The 15122-nt window shown below is 39.1% G+C and overlaps 1 protein-coding gene across 3 annotated transcripts in view; it reads right to left on the reverse strand.

Annotated features, from left to right (window-relative positions):
• Positions 1 to 15122, reverse strand: part of NALCN (sodium leak channel, non-selective) — a 303705-nt gene that overhangs the window by 112302 nt on the left and 176281 nt on the right. For all 3 annotated transcript variants that reach the window (XM_070579234.1, XM_070579233.1, XM_070579235.1), the window contains one exon: positions 12038 to 12175. In XM_070579234.1, coding sequence (XP_070435335.1) covers positions 12038 to 12175 — 138 coding nt within the window. The remainder of the gene's footprint in view (positions 1 to 12037; positions 12176 to 15122) is intronic.

Here is a 15122-nt window from a genome sequence, read left to right on the forward strand (position 1 = left end):
TTCCTTATACCAGCCTTGTCCTTTGGGATCCTACCAGGACTTAAAGAAGATACGGAATGATCTAGACTGTAGATTTTTACTGATGTCACCACACCTGCCACACCATGGGCATCTGGGCACAAACATATTCAGGCTTACTCTAAACCAGACATTACTCTAAACGGGACATTTCATAGTCCACTCCAAGTTTAGCCCCCTCCCCATGACCTGGACGTTGACCTTGATGTTATCATCAAAAGTAGTGTCAGCAGAGTCTGTCTTCCCTGCAGCCTCACCCCAGGTTCAGAGATGTCCACCTGAAGGCCCCATGCTGCGAGTACGCACCGGCTCACACCTCTCCTCTCGCTCACTGGGCATCAAGCAGGCACTGCTCTGCGTCCTAATTTAACCAGTTTTCCTATCTCAGATGAAAGGGCAAACACAAATCTAAAAAAAATAATAATAATTTTCCCTGACGGAAAAAGGGAAAGCAACTGTTCCCCTCCCTTTTCTTACAGCATTTCCTTTAGAAAACCTGTCTACGTATGTTCTTCCTCTGTCCCTTTGAGATGTATATAAATCTTTTGAAAAGCTAAATAAGACTCATCGGTTTACAACCCAGGAGCAGCACCATGTCTCCCCTTCTCTGCGAGGACCAGGATGGGAGTGGAACTTAGCCACCCGGCTCCATGTTGCAAAGCTATCTGCCTGTCATGGAGATAGGAGTTTGATTTTTCCTTTGGATAAAGGCAACAGTTCCCACAGATGGCCACCCCAATGACCAGGCGAATTTAGGGGGGACTATATCTAACTAGTGGTGCTGTCAAGTCTTACTTGAGGATTTGTTGTTTTCATCTTGAGAACACGTACGTAACGTGGGGACGTGGATAAAAAGGTGAGACTCCTTTCTGTCTTTGTGATCTCGTTAGTGGGTTGCCTGTGAAGCCAGTCACAGTCTGGTTTAGTGCTTATTCAAGAACAAAACTCTTTTCTTTCTCCCCTACCTTGGTGGAGAGGCTTTCTGGTTTGGCAGGAGATCTTATTTTTTATTATTTCCCCAACACCAGAGAGACGGCAGGCTACTTAAGGACAGTAAGGTTATGTTATTTGAGTAAATTCAACGAGCAGGTGATGGTACTCCATCCATGTGTCTGACATCACCTGGTGAGGACCACAGTATTGTGCTTACTGATATGAAGTTCACAATAGATTTAAGGGACGTAAGCTGGAAGCCTGGCAGAAAAGAGCATTGTGGTTGGAGACCTTGGTTAGCAAACGGGCTCTGCCAGTCACGAGCTACATGGCAACTACTAGCCCACCGTGAGTTTCAGTGGTCTCATCTGTAGAATAGTGAGGCTATGACAATAATAGCTCAACAAATTGCAGCTCTCATTTTTTTGTTTAATCTTCCCCAACAACCCTGGTGTGTGGTATAGCCTATATGAAAATACACAGACATGAACTTAGATATGCCAAGATACAATGATCTCCTTGATATTTCTAGAAATGAATTTAATTTCCATAAGCCCTCCATTTGTGTTGATGGCTGAAAATGGAATCTTGCTACATCAATCCAATTTAGTCCTTTGAATAAATGCTCCTTTACTTTTCAGGGCTGGTCTCAGGTCAAGGATGTGATTGTCATTGGTGTTTGGTCCACTGTGGCCATGTGGCCTGTCCTCTGTCCCTTGTCAGGGGCAGTGATGGCTCTTGCTTTGGGGGCTCTGGGCTTTCTCTCTGCTGATATGGTTACCCCCTAAGTTCCTGCTAAGATCTCTGATTCTCATGACACCCTCTGTGTTAGTTTCCTAGGGCTGCTGGAACAAATTGCATAAGCTTGGTGGCTTAAAACAACACAAATGTATTCTATGACAGTACTGCAGGCCAGAAGCCCAAAATCTAGGTGTCAGCAGGACCATGCTCCCTCCAAAGGCTCCAGGAGAGGACCCTTGCTTACTTCTTCCAGTTTCTAGTGGCTCCAGATGTTCCCTGGCTTGTGGCTGCATCAGTCTAATCTCTGCCTCTGTCTTCACATGGCCTTCTCTTTCTCCCTGTGCCTTGTCCTCATGTATCTCTTAAAAGGACACTTGTTGGGCCTGGCCCTGTGGCTGAGTGGTTAAAGCTCTGTGTGCTTGGCTTCAGTGGCCTGGGTTCTCTGGTTCAGATCCCAGGCACAGACCTACTCCACTCACTGGCCATGCTGTGGTGGTGTCTCTCACACAAAATAGAGGAAGACTGGCACAGACATTAACTCAGGGCTAATCTTTCTCAAGCAAGAAAAAAGAGGAGGATTAGCAACAGATGTTAGTTCAGGGTGAATCTTCCTCAACAACAACAAAAAGACAGTTATCATCGGATTTAGGGCCCACCTGGATAATCCAGGATGATCTCATCTCAAGATTCTTAATTTAATTGCATCTGCAAAGACCCTTTTTCCAAATAAGGTGACATTCCCAGGTTCTGGAGTTAGGATGTGGACCCCCATTCAACCCCCTGTATTCTCTATCTGGTCTCTGGCCTGGGCCATTGTTCCTACAATAGTGTTGTTTCTACACACTGGCTCTCAACTCTCAGGGAAGTTTGGAAGTTCTGCCATGCCAGATGGGAGCTAAGGGAGACTTATTCATGAGGGATCTTTCAGGCCCTCTCTCTTCCTAGATGTCTCAGGCAGCTAACCAACTCTGTTCAGGCTGCCTCTTGTCTGTGGGGGCCCCCAGTAAGGCTATACACTGCCCCAATTTCCGACAAGAAGGGGGTACAAGACAAGTCTTGGATGTCAAAACACATCCAGGTTGGTACAAATAGTGCTGTTTTCCCTGAGGGTGGTGTCCCACCCTACCGTTGAAACACTCTTTGCCTCGCTCATGCTCCATCCCAGAAAACATTCTTATTTCCTCTCAGAAAGGAAGAATGTGAAGGAAAATTGGAACAGAGGTTGGAAGGGAGGCCCACACAAGTGTGATGACTGACAACCAGAAACTAAATCCAGGGTATCACACATTTAGTTCTGTGCCATCTGAGCATTTAGATTTCTGAGAGCTGATCTGGGCAAACGGGTGCAGGTGCATCTCCTGAACATTACTTATTTAAAACTGTGAGGCACTGATAAAGAGCCCAACCATGTGCTACCAAGACATCAAGATACCAGGGAGAAGGATGATTTTGGCAGGAAGAGAATTGTGAGAAAGGCTTTCCAGGTGGCATGAGCAAAGACAGGGCCTTGGGAGCATGTGGCTTATTGGGGGCCTGGTGAACCTGGCTGCCAGGGAGGAGGCTGGGGAGGCCAGAGAGGCAGGACAGAGGGCTGGCAGTTTGCCCAAATGGCACGAAGGGAGGTTGGGAGGTGTGAGGGAGGTTGTAATTATCACAAAGTGATGACATTGGATTCTTCTCTGTTAAGTTTTTCCTTTCAAATGTCCTATTTTTTAATGCATGTAATGTAGTTATTTTAAACTGGCTCATTGAAACAGTAACTAGATAGTGTAAAGTGCAGTTTGACAAAGTTATTAAATATATAATGTTTTGTTACTTTATTTTTTAAAAAACAGTAATTTTATCCATTCTTCTTGGAGGAAAGAGAAAAAGCTACTCTCAGAGCAGGACAGAGAATGGACGTGGGATGCTAGCTGCACTTTCTCCTTTTCACGAAGATGAGAGTTTTATTTTCATGGTAGAGAGCAGGCAAGACTTGAAAAGGAGAAGCTTTGGCTTTGCTGGGAACAATGCTGGAGGGGCTCTGCAGTCTGAAAGCCTAACCTTTGCAGAATCCAGACCAGCTGTTAGGAGAAACGTAATGTGAGAGAAAACTTAAAGTTTGCTTTAAACAATCATTAAACGTAAGTTCAGTCAACACATATCTTTGAATGCTTAGGCTTCACTGCGTAATTAACAAGACAATGCAATGGCAAAAACAGAAACTGTATTTAAAAATATATGTGGAGCTTCAGTTTCCTCCCGAAACTCTATTTGGACATGGACTTTGAGCTTGATCTTTTTCGCCATGTTCCTAAAGCATAGGGCACTGTGATAAGGTGACAGCTGGGCACGCAGGGTGAGAGATGACTGAAGGCTGGCTTGGGCTGTCACTTTGGAATGCAAGCAGAAGAAGCAGGGTGAGTCTGCAGCTGATTGTGAGAAGGTGAGAATTACTTTGTAGTTCTTTTCTCAGAGTCTAAGAAGGTGGCACAACCACTGTGATAAAGAAATAGAAGCGAAGGGAGGGTGGCAGCTTGGTTGCCATCATGTTTAATTTACCTTGTAATGAGACATTATTTTCCTACAAACCTGGTGCCAAGGGTATCTGGAAGGAGGCAAAGGCTGACTTGGGTGTCAGCCACTTCCTCCTCAAAAAAGTCATAGGAGTGGGGGACAAATCCTCATTATGAAAGCAAGAACTATTCCTCAGTTCTCTGTGTTTTTTTCATTTGTTTGTCTTGTTTTTATAGAAAGCTGAGGTAACGCTCATTAATAATCTGAACCCATTACATTGACGTCTGAATCTTATTTTCAGTCAATGTTTACCTAGAAGGGCCACATGTGCTGTGCCAAAAGGTTTTCCATAGCCATTAAGTGTGACTCACAGGTTTATATGAAAATGTTATTGATTCAATAGAGAATTTTTACAGGGACTTGCCACACTGAATCACGAGAGCTTCATCATGTGCATGAAACACTAACCTTCACACTTTGCCAGTTCTAAATTATGCAACCAACCAGCTCTGCGTTATTTTTCACATTTTAGATTTATATGATATTTATATTTACAACATGGATGGAATACTATATCACTGTTTTTTTAAAGATATAACTTCAGAGAAAAAAGGCTGATGATATACCCCTTCATTTCCTCTTGAGCTTTGTTAAAGCACATACGTACTTTCAACACAGAGCTATTTCGTTTGTGCAACGCTTTAGAAAAAGGAGATTCATATATATGTTGTCATGCATTGGCTACTTGCCACTTTTAACAGGTCTGTAATATTCCATTATATTAATATGGATCATAAGTATTCGTTCTACCACATAATATACAACTGATATAATACATCCACTTCCTTATTTTATGATAAATATTGATACCTGATGAATCACTAATTTCAGCAAAAAAGCAGGGAATAAGTATTAAAGTATTCCATGCATCTAATTCTTTATTTTCCTCAGATTATAATGCCCATTCTCACGATATTTTTACTGTTGACAATGCATCCAGTGTGGAAAATGCCACCTATCGGGTCTCTGGAGGCCTCTGAAGTCTCCTTCCTAGGACTGGATGAATGACATAGCAACATACGGGTGGACGTTGACCTTCCAGTTTAGTGGATGTCAAAGCATCCGAGTCCAAGTTCAATATGGCTCCTCCCCCTGTGTTGTAGGAGCTGTTTAGCTACTGTAAATCCTTATGACCCCTCGTCTCTTTCTCTAACTCCTCCTCTCACTCCTTACATTCCTGAGAAGGCCCAGATTCATGTGAGTTAAGAGTCTGCTAGGTATTCGCTGTGATTAAATTTCACACATTTAACCATGGACAACTAAACTTGTTTTTCTCCCATTTACCATTTCAGCAAAATTCAGTAAATTACTGAAGCAGTGTGGTGCCAGTATCATTATTTCCTGCAATTTTGTCCTGACATGACCATTCTGTCCAACATACCAGGGTTCTCATGCTCTCTACCTGAGACTCACTTTTGGGTTAGCATGCTTCAGACTGCTGAAAGTTATGGTTTATTTTTACAAGAGGGTGGCCTTACCATTTGAGAATGGGTTTTCTTGGTTGAGAAATTCTCTCTCTGTAGCTTCATATCCTATTTTGTATTCTCTCTAACTCTGCATATAGTCACACCCTGTCCCTACTCCTCTCTCCATTTTCATTTCTTCTCTAAAGTTTACTTTTACCATTTTCTTTTCCTTTTTATATAGCTTAAAGATAGCCCTTTAGCTGAAATGTCACCTTTAATCTTATTTCTTTCTCTACCATTAACCTGATTAATCATTTCTATTTTTTATTATGTTCAAGTATACGATAGAAGCACAGCGGGAATCTGGTCAACATCCCATAATCTTGTGTTTTTCCATTTATTTTTTACCATTTATAATCACACTATCCTAAGCTGTCTTGCAGGCTGTGGTTGGAAACAATCTCATTTTTTATCCAGGTCAACAAAAAGTCAAACGTAATCAGAGCAATGTACATTGGGATATGTTCAACGCAGATGCACTTTTAAATGAATTCTATGAAATCAAGTTATTTAATTTACACTTTGGAATGCCCATTTTTGTCAGCAAAATAGGACTATTCTAAGAAAGCTTCCACGACAGAAGCAAAATCAAGAGATTGCTGTGTTAATCTAAGCACTTCAAAGGTAACAAAAAGACTATCCACAATGAACGCTTAATTACATTTTCTCTCTTCCAGTATTCACACCATGGGTCTTTCCTTTGAAACAATAATAAAGGGAAAAAAACTGAGGGGAAAAAAATAGAGTCTTTCAAATGGTTAAGTTTTCCATAGTTCTTATCCCCAAAATCATTGGAAAAAGTGGGGGAAAAGATGAATTTCACAAGTGTTCTGCAAACTGCACTCGGTCAGGACAGAAATACAGCATACATACCTGGCAGATGACAGAGATGTTTTAAAAGGACAATAGATAATGGTTATGAATATGCATCTGCTATATACTTAAGCTTGATTTTCATTGTGGGCTGACAAATTGGTGCCCCCAGGGGGCAAAGGAATAGCCTGCTGTTTTTTATTCCAGAACAAACTGCAGCCAAACATTTGTTTTTTTGCTGCTTGGCACATGCCTGTCCCTGAGAAGACTAAATCAGACACTCAGCAGGCTGTGTGGCACCCCCGGCCGGCGCGGATGAAAAACATATCAGAGCTTGCATACTTGTGTGGACTTTGGTTTTTTTTCATTTGAGTTACAATATTTTGTAGCATTTTGCAAAAAACCCACACAATTTAACAAAAATGTTCATGTTAAGGTAAGTTCAAGCCTAAAGACAGGCTACTGGAATAGAGATCTTAACTTCTAAATGCTCAGTGTTCAAGGGCATGCGATGTATATTTAACACAGGCCTATCACCTCCATGCACATATTTATATGTGGGTCCACAAACCATCTTCAGCTGTTTTACTGCTAATATTTTTAATATTTCAGATGAGATAGATCTGGAATGACTGGGAAGCAGATGCTTATTATGTGGCATTGACCACAGAGCAAGCCACAGCATGCCCTCCTGCCTCTGTGACCACTTGCATCATTAGGCTTAGAAGCACAGGTTTATTTGTTTGTTGGTTTGTTGGTTTGTGTTTACTAGTCCTACTTCTGTACTAGCTGCAGGCTCAAAGAGGACTGGGATTAAACTCTGTCCCTCTTTGGGCAGGATGTAGGCTAGTACTTATCCACAGTAGTTGAGATTCAGTGAAACTGCTGAATCAAACTGAGCTAAGTTGATAGAGCCCGTTGCAGAACTGTCAGTCTGCGGATACACAGGAAAAGAAAAACAACTGCTGATCGTGCTCGAAGCAAAATCTCCAGAGGACTGGGGAAATGACTTCAGACGCTAGACGTTTTGGGTAGTATAGAAGTGACAGTCTCAGTTTTAATTTATAAAGTGTTTTCTTTCACTGAATTAACAAGGTCTCATTCTAAAACATTATTCATAAATTTAAGAATCTGAATAGCTGATCTTTTTGCTTTAGACATCATAATCAGAGAAATCAGCTAAATATCTCAAAGCTTTAAAAATCTCACATAAGTCTGGTTGAGAAAAATTGGTTTGAGTTTTATTTGAACAGCGTATTTCGTCTAGCTCATACTATCTGTAAACCGTAAGTTGAGATGGGTTAAAGAGCTAAAGGTGAAAGGCAAAAATTTAAAATAGTGGAAGGAGATGGGGAGAACATTTTTATTACCTCAGGGTGGTAAAGAATTTAAGCATGAGTCCAAAATAAATATCGACCATGAAGTGAAAAACTGGTAGTTTTGACCACGTCAAAATACAGCATCAAAAGACACTACAGACAAATTGGAATAACACATATTGCCTAAGAGAGGATATTTGCAACACATATAACAGTCAAGGGATTACTATCCAGAGTATATGTACCATTCTAACAAATGAATTTTAAAAGGACAAACTAGCCTTTAGAAAAATAGGTAAAGCATACAATTCGGTGAGTCACAAAGAAGGTGGCCAATAAACACATTAAGAAGTGCTCCCTTATTAAAAATTATGGAAATGCAAAAATGCAAATTAAGGCAAAGTAATATTACTATTCAACCACAAGACTGTCAAAATCTTAAAAGTCTAACTAGATAACTTAGAAGTCCATCAAGTAGACATGAGAATGTAAAAACACAGGGATTTTCAACCGCTGCCCTTGGAAGGATGAATTGGTGCAGTTTGCCTACAGAGCAGGGGGTTCCCAAATGAAAGGTCCAGACAGTAAATATTTTAGGCTTTGAGGGCCAAGAGGCAACATCGAGGATAATGTAGGTATTTACATAATCATTTAAAAACGCACAAACCATTCTTAGCTCACAGGCTGTAGAAATAAAGCCTGTGGACCAGATTTGGTATGTGGGCATGCAGACCCGTACTACAGAGCCATTTGGGCAGTATCCAGGATCCCAGATTCTACTTTCTGGCATATATCCTAGAGAAACTCTCACACAACTGGATGCAATGTACAAAAGCATTAGTTGCAACATTGTAAGAGAACAACATTGGAAAACAAACTAAATATCCACCAGGAGGGTAACTGATAAACAAATATGGCATATTCAGTCAATGGACTACTATACGATTACATATACTAATGACCGAATGAGCTTTAAGATAAAATGATTTCAAAACCAATATTTGGTGTAAAGCTTAACTGAGAATATATGCAGAGTTTGAAATCATTTATTCTAAAAATTGCTACTTCTAATGATTTGTAAGGAGAGAAACACATGATCAAAAACAACTTGGCCACAGTGTGGAGTATGGACACACAGCGAGAGAAGTGTGCACACAGACATCTCCCACAGGGAGGCCATTAGTGCACTGGAAAAGTGTTTCTCAAACCGAAAAACTAATATTAATTTTAACAACTAATGGTGTAAAATGATTTTAGATGATAACTTTAAATCAAAAACACTACAGTTTTCAATGGATACATATGTGTGCGGGAAATTACTGCATTTCACTGATTTTAAGATGCACATTTATTTTCACATTTTAACAACTTTGAAATTGGGATGTACCTTATAATCTACATTCGTAGTTAAATTGTTGCTTTTTTTGTTAATATTACACAAAATAAGAGTCTTTTTGTAACTGATAGTATGTTAAATTTAATGAAATATGACATTATCTGGAAGATGGATTCATACCAAATTCATCACAGTCATTGCCTAGGAGAAGGGGTGTGGGGAAAGAAGGAAAGACGGGAGAGAGGGACTTGGGCATAAATGATACTTTAAACTGATCAATAATACTTCTATAAGTTAAAAACATGAACTAGCATAAAAAAATTTTAGCATTTATTAATATATAGCTCTAATATACACACACACCATCTTATTTAAACTTAAAGGAACTGTGTTGGTGAAAGCTACAATCATCTTCTTGTACCATGGCTCAACATCCTCAAAAGTCCAATCTCAACTCACCCATCCATGGCAACCTTGGACACTAGGTGTTTTTGGGCATTATAATCCTCACTTTCAGTTATAACACAACACAGAGATCAGGGAAGTTGTCTGATTCTTCCAAAGCCACACATCTAGTGACCAGCAGAGCTAGACCCTGAATCTGTATTTTGAAGTCCAGATCTGTACTCTTGTACTCTACCATATTTACCAAACCACCCTTGTTGACTTTTCCATTCTCAGTTGCTTTACAGATTTGAAAAAATTATGAATAAAAGAAGAAATGATTTCAATTTTCAGTTTTAACTTAGGAATACTTTTCCAAAATCACAATGAAAAAAATTATGAGGTGTTTTGGGTAGATACTTAAATCGGTAGAATGAAGGAGTGGAATCAGATATGGGTTTTCAAGCCGTGCTCTGTGAATTCCTGAAGCTCAGGTGAACCTCAGGAGTCCTTGGAAGTGCTTCAGTGTTCCACAATCAACGACACGTTTTTGGCCCAAAAAAGAAAATTTAGACTGCCCAAGATTCAATATTTTATTTCATTATATTAGTGATCCCTGCAGAAGATCACTTGAAAAAAATTACTTTGCCAAATAACTTACTAGGCTAGATCATTTTTCTTCTTGTTTTCATATTGTGTGATACTCCGACTTAAGGATCAAATCTATGCCTGAGTGTGAAAAATCTGCAATGAGGATAGCAAATAATTATATTGTTTTAATAGAAAAACAATTAGATATATTATTCCCATAGATAGATGATTTCAATCCTATCTACCCTACATTTAACCCATGATCAACAGTCTCCAAGCTATTCCATAGTTTTAAAGGAACTCAAACAAATAGTAAGTGCTCAATAAACAGTTGAACTCATGAGTGAGAGAGTGAATGAATGAATGAATGAATGACATAGGCTTAAACGTCCAGTAAGGGAGGATTCCAGGACCTCGGGGCCCAGTGTCCTGCAATTCGGACAGATTCAGCCCTGGAAGCCAGGCCTCGATACCCACTGCTGAATGTTCTTTCCTTTTGTGAATATCGTAAAAGCCCATGTAAAAAGTGTCAAAACTATTTCCATGTGATTCTAATGTTTGAACTCAGGACTTTACGCCACAACACAGTGTACCCCTGTGTACTTTCTGATGGACGTGTCTTAGTTTTGAAAGCCCCTGCCTATAGCAAATGCAACCTCCAACGTGTCTAGTTTCTCAAGCATTTATTTGATTCACAGACATTTAGAATTGAAAGGAACCTTAGAGCTCCTATGTAATTTGTTTTATTTTAGTGACTTTTGGGCAGAGGTTTGATTCCGTGAAGACATTTTCAGTGACAATGCTAAACTTCATAACTTAGGGAAGCAGCAACATGTAGCTGTAAGACCATGGGCTTTGAGACCAGGCTGACCTGGGAACATTCTGGCTCCAACATTTACACTTCACATGTCATTGGGCAAATTACTTAACTCCTCTGAGCCACAGTTTCATCATCTGTAAAGTGGGAATACTTCCGAACTTGGTTGTTTCAAATATTACGAGTAAAGTTGTAAAATACTTGGCCGTTCAATAAACACTAGCAGGTTTCTTTTAATTTCATGTGTTCCTGATAAAGGGCAACATTTTGGGTCCTTTCCTTGGAACTTTTGACATAATATTAGAGCTTAAGTTTGCTTCTTAAATATGCATACATTTATTATATGGAGATACACATTCGGCATTAGAAAGACCTGAGAATTACATCCCTTAGCATGTCATAAGCTGCATTTCGTAACTTTTTTCTTTCTTTTTAATAGAAATATATTGCAGAGAAAAATCTGCTTGTTTGACAGAAGTCGATTTTTCCTGGATTTTTGTCTTTAGTTTTTAGCGTGCTTTTTACAATATTTGCAGCTGTGTGTTTCATTTTTTTCCCATGTGTTTCTTTCAGTCACACATAGCACAAAAACACTGAGCTGATTTCTAATTAACTGACTGCACCCTGAGCTCCCCAGCTTCTGTCTTCAGTTTAATTATAGGTGTGAAGAGAAAGCAGTGAAATTGAAGAGTGTGTCTCTGCATAATAAAAAATAACAATAATAATGTAGCTCTGGTTTGATCCTTGGATCAACTAGGGTGTGAATGCTTACAGATGATTAAGTTGGTATGCGAGTGTGGGATTTCCACTTTGTTTTGTCTTGTTTTCCCTCATGCAAACAGTTGTATCTGATGGAGACAACTTTTTGCTTAAATCTGAAACCCAGTTCCTGAAGTAGTTCTTTGATTCATAGAAATTTAGAATGGAAGGGCCCTCATCCAACAGGACTGCACTACGTTCCTTCTCTGACTCTGGTTCTGAAATTGAAAATAGGCCAAAAATCTGTTGATGCTCATCCCATTATGAATTCTAAGATATAACTGAAAAGAAGTGCTAAACTCACCAGTGTGGCAAAGAGATGATAGAGAATGAAATAGATGGCAACCACAGGTGCCCACATGTGTCCCACAGCATTTAGAGTTTGGTCCATTACGTCTACCCATCCTTCCTGGGTAAGGATCTGGAACATGGACATAAATGCCTACAGAGGGAAAGAAGGAAGGTATTAAACACCAGCTTTAGGCTTACACACAATATAAAATTAGTATATGGTGTTTGAGGCCTTCGATGTCAATCCTATAGATTTTTATCTGACTGATCAGGAGAAGAACGGCCTTAATTCAAGAGACGGGAAAAGGCTGAGAACCAAAGCTCTTAAAAGCCTGACACTAACTATTTAGTGTAAAAATTTAAAATAATTACCCTGAATTAAAATTAGTCTTGTCGGTGGTAAATACTGTTGAGCAAATTAGAAAAAACTTCAGGACTTTTGCTTTTCTTTCCGTCTAAGCAAGTGACCTATTTAACACTTCCAGATTACTACATTTTTTTTTTTGCTGCTAAGCACAACTTATTTTTATAGTGAATTACATTTGATTGTCTAAAGGAATATGAAATAATTAATTTTACTTTTATAGTACTTATCAAATTATTTCAGTTATATTAAAAACATGAGACTTTTAAAAAAAAGAAATATTTCTAAATCATATTGCTATGCTGAGCAACTTAATAAAGGCAAACACATTTTTCATTATTTTCTTTATTCTCAAGGCACAGAGTCAAGATCATGGAAGAAGCCAAGACCAAAAAAGGAGCATTCCAACGAAATCCAGCCAAGCTAAAAGACTCATACTCTCTCTGCAAAGATCTTCTTCGGTTAGTTCCATTCTTACAAGTTTTTCTTATTATGTGATTATATCTACATCTCTGACTCATTCATCCTGTACGCATTAGTGGTCAATAAATGCTTCTCAAGGAGAATTTATGATGATGTCTGGGGAAAGCTGACAATTAGAAGCTAATGACTCTTTAGAAATGTCCTTACAGGCTTTAGTACAGTGAAGACCTACGTTGAATTCTCAGATATTGGCATGCCAAGAAATAAAGCCCAGGATAATACGAAGATGGACTGAGCCCAAGATAAAAGCCAGTAACACTGATAGGATCTTAGAGCCAAAATGGACCCTAAAGATAATCTAATCTGATTCTTTCTTTTTGAAGATAAGGAAAATGAGGCTTAAAGATGATAGGTGATTATCCCAAAGTCACTCTATTAATTGTGGCACTAACAGAAGCAGCACTCAGGCACTACGACTCCAAAGCAAGTCCTTTTCCAAGTATTGTATCCTGTGTTCAGTGAAGTCTTGGGTCTACTACTTCTCAGGCCTCATCACACAGTAAGCTCTCTTAGCAGTTTCCTTTACTAGAGACAATTACATTAACTTTTTTAGAAGTATGACATTCAATGCCCAGCACACAGAGGACCCGTTTGAACAAAGGAGCAATTAATTGTTAGATGAATCCTGAACTGGGAGATAAGTTTTTCCACTTACTCTTTGTCCATGTGTGAAACACTTCTTGAGTTAATTTTTCTATAATCTCATTACCCTACAAAGTGTTTTGTTCATCAAAGTGTGAAGTATGTTGTTACTGATACTTCAACTCAGCATCGCCAAGGACAATATAATACTTTCCTTGCCAGGGCACCTAAGAGAATATTAGCTTTAACTCTTCCTAAAAATGCTTCAGAGAATTTCTCAACACATCGTTTAACCTCATAAGCATGCCAGAATTTATCACTGAGGGCAATTATTTTTTCCCTGTGTGTTTTTTTTTCTTGTTAAATATTTATTACATCCAAAGGCAAGGAACACAAGTTCCACAGATGGTTCACAGAAAAATATCAGATAGCTGTATTTTTTTCAATGGAGATGTCACCAGTGTGAAAGTGCACGTACATCCTAAAGACTCAACAGCAACAGGAGAAGAGTCAAAACACCTACCAGTATAAAAGAAATTTCACTGGACATGGATTTCTTTTCCCCAAAGTGATAGGAAAGCTTGTGATTAAGTCCAACAGATTTATTCTTGGTACTTACAGACCAAAAATTAAGGTGTACCTTGCAGCTTCCTTGGGCTACTGCCATTAGCTTTCATGAATACTCAGCTGTTACGTATTCCGTAAATGCTCGGGAACGTGGAGCTATGGGATTGTAACATGTTGCTGGGGGATGATCAATGGGGGCAAAAACACTGGGCTTATCCTCTATGCTTTTCAGAATCTCAGAAGAAAAAACAAATCTCATTTCTACACAATTCAGCCACCAGAAAGTGTGTATTGTGGGATGCTGTGAATTATATTTGAGAGCAAAGCTTTCTGTTACAATACAATTCATGTGTTATAGCTGCTTACATGAATAAACCAATCAAAGGCAGTGTCATGAATACTTCTATTATAAGCTGAAAATTAATTTGCATCCCGCATGAAGGGTGCCTTATCAGTTTTGCTGAGATTTTATCCAGAAATTTAAATCCCAATGATAGTTTGTTTGAGATTGTGAATCAAGTATACTTACTGACTTATATTGTCTGCAGGATCTGTGTTCCTTAAAGAATCTGCTTAGCTTATTTATTCAAAGACATTAGTGATTACTGAAGGTTTGATGTGTTGGGGATTGAGATGAGGAAGACATGGTTTCTTGTATTAAGGGATTTATAATCAAGAGTGGAAGAAAAAGATGAACATGACCAACTCTAAGTAAAGGAAGAATTAATAAGATGGTGGATAAAAGAAATACGGTAAAGCTATCAAGGAGCAAGTCAGAAGAACCTCTTGGGTGAGTCAAGAACAGTTTGGGGAAAATGATGGCAGCTGACTTTCATGAGGAAGACAAGTAGGATTTAAATGGTGGAGAAGGGAGCAATGACCAAAGGCCTACAGGAAGTTGTTTCTTTTCTCCCAGTTACCTGTTCAGGTGTTACACCATTTTCCTAGCCTGTTGACCTTTATCCCCCCTTCACTGGTTTCCACCTGCTCTTCGCAAATTAAGAAAACTAATCTTGTATCTGTCATATATGTTTAATGTATTTTTGCTTATCCATTTATGTTATTTTTGCAAACATAAGTCCTAAATTTCTATGTGGTCTAA

This window comes from Equus przewalskii, chromosome 16 (assembly GCF_037783145.1).
Source record: "Equus przewalskii isolate Varuska chromosome 16, EquPr2, whole genome shotgun sequence".
NCBI classification, from domain to species: Eukaryota; Metazoa; Chordata; class Mammalia; order Perissodactyla; family Equidae; genus Equus; species Equus przewalskii.